The sequence below is a fragment of the Ovis aries genome, chromosome 6 (assembly GCF_016772045.2).
Source record: "Ovis aries strain OAR_USU_Benz2616 breed Rambouillet chromosome 6, ARS-UI_Ramb_v3.0, whole genome shotgun sequence".
Classification (NCBI taxonomy): Eukaryota; Metazoa; Chordata; class Mammalia; order Artiodactyla; family Bovidae; genus Ovis; species Ovis aries.
The window spans coordinates 17597076-17609034 of NC_056059.1; the positions used below are offsets into that span (position 1 = coordinate 17597076).

General features: G+C 43.9%; 1 protein-coding gene across 2 annotated transcripts in view; it reads right to left on the bottom strand.

The window, feature by feature from the left end:
- Positions 1–11842, bottom strand: part of HADH (hydroxyacyl-CoA dehydrogenase) — a 43699-nt gene extending 31857 nt beyond the window's left edge. For both annotated transcript variants that reach the window (XM_004009637.6, XM_060416809.1), the window contains exon 1: positions 11608–11842. In XM_004009637.6, coding sequence (XP_004009686.1) covers positions 11608–11739 — 132 coding nt within the window. In that variant the 5' untranslated portion in view covers positions 11740–11842. The remainder of the gene's footprint in view (positions 1–11607) is intronic.
- Between the last annotated feature and the right edge of the window lie 117 nt (positions 11843–11959).

The following is an 11959-nucleotide window of genomic DNA, read 5'->3' on the forward strand; positions in this document are numbered from 1 at the left end:
TGTGTGTTAGTATACTGTATTGGTGTTTTTCTTTCTGGCTTACTTCACTCTGTATAATCGGCTCCAGTTTCATCCACCTCATTACAACGGATTCAAATGTATTCTTTTTAATGGCTGAGTAATACTCCATTGTGTATATGTACCACAGCTTTCTTATCCATTCATCTGCTGATGGACATCTAGGTTGTTTCCATGTCCTAGCTATTATAAACAGTGCTGTGATGAACATTGGGGTACACGTGTCTCTTTCAATTCTGGTTTCCTCAGTGTGTATGCCCAGCAGTGGGATTGTGGGTTATATGGCAGTTCAATTTCCAGTTTTTTAAGGAATCTCCACACTGTTCTCCATAGTGGCTGTACTAGTTTGCATTCCCACCAACAGTGTATCCACACCCTTTCCAGCATTGATTGCTTGTAGATTCTTTGGATAGCAGCCATTCTGACTGGCATGAGATGGTACCTCATTGTGGTTTTGATTTGCATTTCTCTGATAATGAGTGATGTTGAGCATCTTTTCACATGTTTGTTAGCCATCTGTATGTCTTCTTTGGAGAAAGGTCTGTTTAGTGAAGTGTACATTTTTAAAGTAAGTTTTACTTTATGTATTTTTTTGTTTTTACCACATACAACACACAAAAACCTTTAATCCAACACACCTTCATTTTACTGAGAAAAGCAGCAGCAACTAAAACAAAAATATTATTCACCTAAGATCACATATGTATCCAAAACATAATTCTGTAAAAGGTACTTTTGTCTAGAATACTAACTAAGCTTTTCAATGGCTCCTGGTGGTCACAAAATAAAAGCTCCTACACGCGGCACACAAGGCCCTCCAGGAAAGGGACCCATCTCCTCTCCAGACACACTGCTCACTGTTGCCAGAGACTGCCGCAAGGTGTGTAGGTACCTACAGCTGCACCGCTCACCTCCAGGCCTCTGTACTGCCCAAGCCTTCTCCCCAACTTCCCTCATTAACTAAGCCCAAGTATCACTTCCAGATACTAAGCACTGCCACCCCCAAGATCCTCTGAGTCCCAAGCAAGGAGTCCCCCACATTCCGGTAATAGCCCTACATTCCCCTACCACTGCACCCACCACAGTGTCACGATCGGCCATTTAACTGCCGTCTCCCCTACTCCTGCGCTTAGTGCTTAGTCCCTCAGCTGAGTCTGACCTTTGTGACCCCATGGACTGCAGCCTGCCAGGCACCTGTGTCCATGGGGATTCTCTAGGCAGGAATACTGGAGTCGGCTGTCATTTCCTCCTCCAGGAGATCTTCCCAACCCAGGAATCGAACCCAGGTCTCCCACATTGAGGGCAGATTCTTTACTGTCTGAGCCACCAGGGAAGCCCAAGAATCCTGGAGTGGATAGCCTATCCCTTCTCCAGGGAATCTTCCCGACACAGGAATCAAACCAAGGTCTCCTACATTGCAAGTGGATTCCTTTCCAGCTGAGCTACCAGGGAAGCTCCTCCTCCTGGATTCTGACTAAATGAGACCCACACCAAGACACTCTAGAACTAAAATGTCAAAAGTTAAAGACAAAGATTAACATTGTAAAATAGTAAAAGCATCAGGAGAAAACCAACTTGCTACACATAAGGGAATCCCCAATAAGACCAACAGCAGAAACACTGTAGGCAAGAAGGGAGGGGCACAATGTATTCAAAGTACTGGAAACAAAAACAAAAATAGAAACTTCCAACCAAGAACATTCTCCCTGGCAAAGCTCAGAGTGAAGGAGTTCATCACTGCTGCTGCTACTAAGTCACTTCAGTCATGTCCGACTCTGTGTGACCCCAGAGATGGCAGCCCACCAGGCTCCCCCATCCCTGGGATTCTCCAGGCAAGAACACTGGAGTGGGTTGCCATTTCCTTCTCCAATGCATGAAAGTGAAAAGTGAAAGTGAAGTCAGTCAGTCATGTCTGACTCTTAGCGACCCCATGGACTGCAGCCTACCAGGCTCCCCCGTCCATGGGATTTTCCAGGCAAGAGTACTGGAGTGGGGTGCCATTGCCTTCTCCGAGTTCATCACTACTAAATCTGTATTACAAGAAACATTAATGGGACTTTAAGCTGAAAAGAAAGGGCACTAATTAGTAACAAGAACACATATGAAAGAATAAATCTCACTATGAAGGTAAACATATATAAAACAAAGGTAGTAGATTAATCATTTATAAAGCTAGTATGAATGTTAAAAGACAAAAGAGCAATTAAAAAAAAAACACATGATTACTATAATTAGTTAAGGGGTTGTTGTTGTTGTTCAGTCGCCCAATCGTATCCAACTTTGTGCGACCCCATGGACTGCAGCACGCCAGGCCTCTCTGTCCCTTGCCATCTCCCAGAGTTTGCCCGAGTTCATGTCCATTGCATCGGTGATGCCATCCAGTCATCTCATCCTCTGATGCCCTCTGCTCCTTCTGCCCTCAATTTTTCCCAGCACCAGGGACTTTTCCAATGAGCCAGCTGTTCACATCAGATGACCAAAATACTGGAGCTTCAGCTTCAGCATTAGTCCTTCCAACAAGTATTCAGGGTTGACTTCCCTTAAGGTTGACTGCCTTGATCTCCTTGCAGTCCAAGGGACTCTTAGGAGTTTTCTCCAGCACCACAGTTCAAAGGCATCAGTTCTTTAGTATTCTGCCTTCTTTACGGTCCAGTTCTCACAACCCTATGTGACCACTGGGAAGACCATAGCCTTGACTCTACGGACCTTTGTCGGCAGAGTAATGTGTCTGCTTTTCAACACACTGTCTAGGTTTGTCATCACTTTCCTGCCAAGAAGCGGTCGTTTTCTGATTTCATGGCTGCGGTCACCATCCACAGTGATTTTAGAGCACAAGAAGAGGAAATTTGTCACTACCTCCACCTTTTCCCCTTCTATTTGCCATGAGGCAATGAGGTTGGATGTCATGATCTTAGCTTTTTTAATATTTAGCTTTAAGCTGGCTCTTTCACTCTCCTCCTTCACCCTCATCAACAGGCTCTTGAGTTCCTCTTCGCTTTCAGCCATTAGCGTGGGATCATCTGCATATCTGAGGTTGTTGATGTTTCTCAAGTCTATCATGATTCCAGTTTGTAACTCATCCAGTTCAGCATGTCTCATGATGTGCTCAGCATATAGGTTAAACAAACAGGTTGACAGCAGACAGCCCTGTCATACTCCTTTCTCAATCTTGAATCAATACAGCCTTCTAACTGTTGCTTCTTGACCTGTGTACAGATTTCTCAGGAGACAGATAAGATGGGCTGGTATTTGCATCTCTTTAAGAGCTTTCTACAGTTTATTATGATCCACACAGTGAAAGGCTTTAGCACAGTTGACGAAACAGAGGTAGATGTTTTCTGGAATTCCCTAGCTTTCTCTATGATCTAGCAAATGTTGGCAATTTGACCTCTGGTTCCTCTTCCTTTTCTAAACCCAGCATGGACATGTGGAAGTTCTTGGTTCACATAATGCTGAAGCCTAGCATGCAAGATTTTAAGCATGACCTTACTAGCATGAGAAATGAGTGCAACTGTCCAGTGGTTAGCACATTCTTCAGTACTACCCTTCTTGGGAATTGGGATAAGAAAAGGTCCAGTCTTGTGGCCACTGCTAGGTCTCACAGATTTGCTGACATATTGAATGCAACACCTTGATGGCATCATTCTCTAGGGTTTTGAACAGTTCTACTGGAATAGAATAGTTAAGGGATACACAAGATTAAAAAAGTGTGAAATGTGACATCAAACACATAAACCAAGGAGGGTTATTAATGCTGAGCATCAGAATAGGATCAAACTTAAGTTGTTATTAAATCAAATACAGACTGTTACACATACAAGTTACTATATGTTAGCCTTATGGTAACCACAAAGAAAATTAAAATCAATGCAGGAAATTGAAGATCTCTGAAATACATATAAGAATTCATAAACATTTCCTACAAATCAATTGGGGGAAAATGTACAACACAATAGTAAAATAGGAATGAAATCTAATAAGACATTATATAAGAATACATAAGGCCAATAAATATATGAAAAGGGGTTCACCTCATTAGTAAACAGGAAATTCTAATAAAAACACAATGAAATATCACTAAACCCACTAGAATGACTAAAGGAACAAGAACATAATCCTATAGAGCAAGGAGGACCTTCAAACCCTGACGGCAGAACTCTAAACTGATATAACCACTTTGGAAAACTGTTCAGCATTATCTGTGGAAGTTGAATATATTCATATTTTGTAATCCAGCAATTTCACCCAAGAGAAACAAGCACATATGTGTGTCAAAAGTCAGGACCATGACTGTGGATAGCAACAGTGCTGTGAGGGTTGATTCCAGCAGGTCTAGAATTAGCCTGAGTAGTTCTGCTAAAGTTCTAGCATCACAATGATCCTGGTCAAGGCATGAAACCTACTGCTTTACAGTGTTGCTTTGGAACATTAAGAAGTCTGGAGGTGGTTCGTATCAGCTTATCAATACTGTTGATAAGAGTGATATTGATGATTCACACCTTGTTTTTAAAATTACATTACTGAAGGTTCTTACTTAGAAAAGAATTTCACATGTCTTGGATGCAAGGAAACCAATCACACTCATTTTTCTCAAATTAATCAATGAATTATTCCCAACTTTCCGAGGAGATGGCAGTGGAAGAGTAGATCACAAAAATAAGCAATCTTTTTTCATCTCCCATAGATATATTTTCAATAGATAAGGAGGACTTTCCCTGGCACTTTAACTTGAGTGCCAATAATCTGAATCAACCCACTGAAGACCCACTGAGGACTCTAGTTTTATACGATAATGACTACAAGAGCTTGAGGACAAGAAGTCTGCAAGGGGAAAAAAGAAAAATGTATTTGAAGGCTATGTCCTCAACTCCATGACTTCTCTAGCTTTGGTGGAAAGCAGGCTTAGCCAGAGAGAAATATTTTTGGACAAGGATGCTTCAGAGCTATAAAAATAGGCCCAGTAAATAGCACACTTGTCAAAATGCCGAAGTACTCCAGTCACAGGGCCAAGGAAACATGCCAAGCAGAAGTGTGCTGGATTTCTATATTTTTGCAAACATACCACGAGATTTGAAGCCCCTTCTCTGAATTATTACTTGAGTTATCAATTTGTGAGAACTGCAGCAACTGGTCCAGTGAGGGGTTCCATGTGCCTTTACACTACAGGAGGGCTACATTTCAACATTACTTTCTCTCTGAAAACCGCCGAGTTTCATGTACCCTTTGCCACAACCAAATTCTGACTTCTTGATATCCAGAGAAGTGTCCACCCAGAATAAGTACACTGAGTCACTGCTCCCCTGAAGCTGCTGCACCTCTGCATAAAGACCTGCCCTTGGGTTCTCAGGACATGATCCAGGGAGAAAAAAGTCATAAATCAGTTGCCTCTCCCAGAGCTGGCAAGTCTGGGTTCATGATTATCTCTGGTTATGCAATGCCTTAAACTCTGCCATCAATACCAGTTGTGTTCACTTACTTCAACAATCAGAAAAAGGCATTCTGTTGAAGCGTTCCACCACCACCACAGCTGGTTTATATTTAAAACTGTTAAGTTCATTGGTCGGCCTCTTTAACTTATATTTTTATACTTAAAAAACTATTTCTAAAAAGCCAAAGGAATGTGCCTCTGTTTTTAAGTGAGTCTGTTAAATACACAAGTTTTTAAAAATTCAATAAGCATCTGGGTTTGGTGATGGAGAGAAAGAATAACTTCTCTTCCTGGACTCTCCACTCCCATCTCCCACAAATTCTGGAAAGGAGATGGGATAGATGGACACATCCATGGCATCAACTAGCTCTCAATTATATTAAGAATCTCTGAAGGACATTGCCAGAATGCATACTTTCTGAGTAGAGAAGAGAGTGCAAATCCTAACTATTCTCTAGGAAGATTAATATGGCAATAGTTATTAGGAGGGTTTTTTCCTCTATTAGATTCTGTGGCAATTAACCAATTAAGATCCTTCCTCAACAATTCAGGTATCAATCCTTGTTCTAGGAATTAGAAAGGAAAGAACAGGGGCAGGAGCACTCCTCAGAGCCTTCTGCAGAACGGTGGACATTCTGACAGCAACCCCGTATTCAGAGGCGGCCATAAGGTCAATAGTGGCAATCACAGAGGAAGGAAGCTCTCTGGGAAAGCTGGAGAGAACAAAGAAGTCATGCCAGGGAAGTCTGAGTCTATTATGGGCAGGAAGATGGTAGCAGAGGATGGAGGTGATCAGCTAATCTGGAGCTGAAGAAAGGACAAGATGCTAAATGTTGACTCCAGACACCCACAGATCCCCTTGCCCATGGAGGCCACACTTCTCCCCAAAGACAGCAGAGGCCAAAAGGTACATGTAGAACCGTGGTCATCTCAGCCACAGGAATCTCCAGCCAGCAGAACCGTCAGTGAAAGACCTGAGTTCCAGCCTCAGCTCTGCCGCTGACCCTTGAGCCCAGGTGACAGCTCTGCTGGGATGATTACTATAATGGTCACAAGAAATGATAGAGACATTAAAGTACTTAGAACAGAAAAAAAGTGCACAAAAAAAACACTACAGATGTGCATGTGTGTGTTAAGTGCCAAGCTCAGATTTAAATGCTCTGCGAGTATGAACTTACTGTAATAACCAAATACGAGTAGAGAAAGCACTAAGGTTATCTCTCAACAACCCACACAATTAGCTTAAAATCTTTAGAATTGTTTGAACTTTCCCAAACTGACTATCAGATCTTTAAGCATTGCTAAAAGAATCTAAAATAAGAGAATCCTCATGAGATTAGAGCTGATGGATCTACACCAAATAAAAGCAGCTAACAATTATTAAACAGCTTCCACTGAACACACTAGTACAGTTCTAAGCACTTAGCTCATTTCCTCCCTCAGAACACTAAGACAAGTAACACTATTTGTTGATAAGGGAAGAAGCGGAGAGAGATTAAGACTCGCTCGAGATTCCCACGGCCAGGAGGAGAAGGGCCGGAACCCAACTCCAGCAGGCACCTTTCAGCCTGCTCACTTTCAATCACACTCAGCAGAAGCCATCCCACATTCAGCGTAACCTGGAGGAAGATTCAGCACAGCGACCAGCAGCATTACCTGCCTGTGGTTCCAGGAGAGCTAGGCAGTGAGGTCTGTGCCTAAGGCAGAACTCGGGAGAGGAAATGAAGTTAGAAACTCAAGAAGGGGGCAGATAATTGTGAGGTGCATCCAGGACACGGCAGAGAAAACCCAAAACCTGACTGAGGTACCATTTCTGCTCCACATGTCCAAATACAGTCCACGGCATTCATTTTTCTGCCTGTCAGCCCTACCTCTGCTAGAGTATCCCCAGCCACACCCCAAGTCCAAAGACTAACATGCCGACAGAAGCTGATTTTACTGTCCCCGGTACATCATGGAGATAAGAGAACAGCCCAATTAAGAACCCTGCGACAACACAGGAAGTGAGGGAAGAACTTCACGACAAACACAGCCCATGCACCTGAGGACAAAGTCAACACCTGGGAATAAAACTACTCCCTCCATTAAGAAGTCTGAGTCCCAAAGGAGAGCTTACCACTTAATGATGGTGCCAGGCTCCTGAGATCTTAAAACTTCTTCTAGGCCCCTGCACTGCTTTCAAGCAAATTTCAACAGAGGCAAACTCACTGAGGCAACAGGGGAAAAGTAAAGCTAAATAACACAAAGCAATTCTGATCCTTCTTCTCTTCAGCATCAGAAAATTCAGAGTTGGGGGTGCAGGAAAAAGAGATGGGTGAACCAATGCAGAGCCGAGAGAGGAGACTTCCAACCCACTTGAGTCCTCAGTAATACAACGTCGGGGAAACATCTATCTGTAGTTTAGAATACGGCTCCCCCAACCCCATCCTAAGGAGTTCTCCCCAGAAAAAATATGCACTTTTTGTTCTTTAAGAGGGAGCAAAAAAAAAAGTCTTCGGGTGCAAACCCAGCTCCAACCCGCTTCAAGATGCCAATTCTCACTTCCTCAAAGTATGGCATACTAAAAGGAAGGTAAATCAGAAAGCCAAGAAGTCCACTCCTGACACGTCATTCCCAGAAATCCCACTGGCTGCCCACCAGTAACTAAATGAAAGCCATAAACTCTCTGAGCTCCTTATAAGAAAAAAAGGCAATTCAGGAAGCAAAGCTTAAACTCATTCTACAAATTAAAGAAATGCACAGCTCATAACTTTCTTCCTTTTTTCCCTTCTTTACAAAGCAAAAAACAACCCATCCCCTACTCAAGGGTCAATTACTGGTAGAAGTTTCTCTGCTGGCCTAAATATCCAGCTGAAGATAACTGGCAATCAGACCCAAGTAAGAATAATGTGTGAACACATAAAACCAGTTAACCTTACTTAAATATTAACCATGAGTCAGTTGTGTGTGCTTTTTTAAAATTTAAAACAAGCAAAAAAAAAGTGACAGGCAAAGAACTCTTGGACAAAACAAATATACATATGGTCTGTGCTCTGATCAACTACATATTATTAAACACAGAACTCACTTGTCTTAAATTGCTTAATTGCTTGAGAAACATGTCAGGCTCCCACAAAAATCTAGGGTTTTTTTTTTTCATCCTACTCAACATGAACTGGAACACATGCCAAAAATGACAAAATTTTAAAGTATTAAAAATGTAAATAGAACTACACCTTGATTACAATTTAAACTACTTCAGAAAGAGTTCTGGAGAATGAAGCTAAATGCAAATTAACGGCGTAATTTAGGTGTTACTTTGTGCTTATGCTTTTAAAGCTTTCCTGAAGAGGATAAAAAATGCCTTCCCTTTTTTCAGAGGTCCCTGAACAAACTGCATTGCCAACTGGCATTCACCTTGAAGATCAAGCAAGAAGGGACAGAATCACAACCAACACTCTCCATCTTAACGTCACAGTCCTACCACAGCAGCAAGATCAGAGATGGGAATGGTGTGAGAGGACAATGACAAAAGAACAAGGGCAACACCATAAAGGTAATAACCCCCAAGACAGCTAACATTCGAGTTCCTACTAAATGCCACCATGCTAAGTGCTTGATGTGTGCTAATCCACTTGATCCCTCCACTCTCCTAGGAGGCTGGTCCTACCTCAGAGGTTAGTAAAATAAGGCACAGAAGCATGTTTCCCATATCAGTACAGCCAGCGTGAGGCAGGCCAGCACAGGCCATCCCAGCTCCCCATAGTGAACTGAATACAATCTACAGTCGAGATGTAGCAACTAATAAGTCTACGGCACTAAATAAGCAAAAGAGATTTACCCAGTACCAAGAGCTGTAGGTCAAGGAGCATAAAGAATGAGGCAACACTGCCTCAAACAGCATGATCTAGGGTCAAGTGCAAAAACAGATCAAAGCCAACCAACTGGCAGAAAGTGGCACAGAGATATTCTTCAGGAAAGGATGATTCCCCTCTACAGGACTAAAACTGCCACCCACAGTGGCTGAGGCTCTTTTAAACCTTGTTATGTAAGGACAGAATTACTTAAATCTTTGGCCTTTATCAACTTCTTGAATGACAGTTCCATTATATTTCCATTCTGAGGGGTAAACAGCATTTTTTTTTAACACCTTAGGTTTCAAAAGGCACACCTTGGTCCAACTATGCAAGGATGTGATCCACAAGTCTGAACTGCATCAGTGTCAAGCTCCTCCTTTCTCAGATGAAAGCTCCAACATCATACTTATAATCTTAGGTTCTACCTGTGTGCATTTTTGTACAACATAACACTCTTTTTTGGCCAATGGATACAATATTCCAAGAACTGAGCAACTTGAATGTGTACAAAAGCTGAAATGTGCACAAAAACTTTCAACTTAGCTTCTAATCCTCTTCCACTGATGTCTTGAAGGGACCATCAACTATAGTTTCTAACCCATTTCCTATATTGTTACTGGGAGCTTAAGACTCTAATCCGAGAAAGTGATAGCACCCCACTCCAGTACTCTTGCCTGGAAAATCCCATGGATGGAAGAGCCTGGTAGGCTGCAGTCCATGGGGTCTTGAAGAGTCAGACACGACTGAGTGACTTCCCTTTCACTTTTCACTTTCATGCATTGGAGAAGGAAATGACAACCTACTCCAGTGTTCTTGCCTGGAGAATCCCAGGGACGGCGGAGAGTGGTGGGCTGCCGTCTATGGGGTCACACAGAGTCGGACACGACTGACACGACTTAGCAGCAGCAGCAGCAGCAAGGCTCTAATATTTTGCCACTAAGATGCTGTTTACAGGTTTTTAAGCAAACAGTATTTTATACCTGCCCACGATAAATCTCTCTTTCACGGAACAGGGAGATTTGGGTGGAGCAGGGATATACAAATGCACTCAACCTAAACTTTCTTTTGAGTATCATGTAGCATACAAAGTGTGGAACTTTCAAGGTTAAAGAGACTTACTCCTCCCACCTCACATATAATAAAGATTCCAGAACCCAGCACCAGGCATGTACACAATAAATGCCTGAGGGTGATCTGAGAAGAAATAGGAGCGTCTCAGGGTAAAACAATAATGAAATATAGATTTCAGGAGAAACTGCTATCAAATTAATATGTTGCAAAAAACCTGCAGTGTAGGAAAGTTTAAGGTATATAGTAATAATAATAAAAGATTTTTCTGAAAAGGAAGCACAGAAAACAGATGCTGTGGCTAGAAAGAGACACTAAAGAAAAAATTAAACTCTATTATGATCATAGCCACTTGAGTACTCCTTCAAGAAAAATTAGCTAAATGCCTCCCCGCCCACAATACAAGTAGGAAAGGGCTGAAATGCTGAGAATATTATCAGCTAAGCTATGAAAATCACGGCTACCTGATCCGATCTGGAAAATAACCGTTAAATATCAATAAGTAAAAATAGGCGCGCGCCTGCTCAGTCGTGTCCGACTCTTTGTGACCCCATGGACTGCAGCCCGCCAGGGTCCTCTGTCCATGGGATTCTCCAGGCAAGAATCCTGGAGTGGGCTGCAATTTCCTCCTCCAGGGGAGCTTCCCAACCCAGGACCTAGGTAATAACTGCACACCTGACCCTGAATCACAGCTTAGCTGGAACCGGGCAGAGTCCTGCAGATGCAGTGAGATTAGAGGCTTCTTCAGAGCCCTCACTCGCCCCCTCCCCCAGTCTCCCCAGAGCCAGAGGGCACTGGGTCAAAGACATCTCGTGCAGCTGTTAGTGAAGTCTCAGGGCCTCACAAGCTCCGATTAGGTAACTTTACAAACTGCTACAAAAGTGCTGACTACTATTCTTTTCAGCAAGCAAAGGAAACACTCGGAGGGGAGAAAGAAGACCATTTAGGAGCAGAAAACTGCCCTGACTAACGACTGCAGAATAACTGATAAAACTAAAACTGATCGCAGTCCGGGTCTCGGGAAGCAAACCCCGAAACTGAGGCTCGGCCCAAACACACTAGACCTTTGGAGGAGTGAAGACCCACAGGCCCAGAAATTTCAAACTACACGGGGGAGGATCGGGATGAAGACTCCCCAAGTCTCCCGTGGGCGCTGGCCTCGGGCCGGACCCTCCACTCCGTGTCACGGCCCGCAAGCGCCTTCCTGTCAGGACCGGCCGAGAAACAAGCGGGCAGAGGTGCCCGCGGACGGCCCACCTGGGCAATGCCGGCGCCCATCAGCCCACCGCCGATGACCGTCACGTGCTTGACGAGGATTTTCTTCGCCGAGGCCGCGGCGGTGGAGGAGGAGGACATGGAGCGCACGAACTGCCTGGTTACGAAAGCCATGGTGCAGACGGCGAACGCAGCGACAGGCACAAGACCTGGCGGAGAAGCAACCTGCACGGAGCCCAAGAAACAGCAGCGACCGAACGTCAGGGGGCGGTGGCCCAGGCGCCCAAGAGCCCGCGCGCCCTGGGCGTCGCCGTGACGTCATCGACGGCGGGGCGTAGCCTCGTGGCCCGCTTTCCCCATTGGCCGAGGCCCCAGGGACGGCGTTCGAACGTCC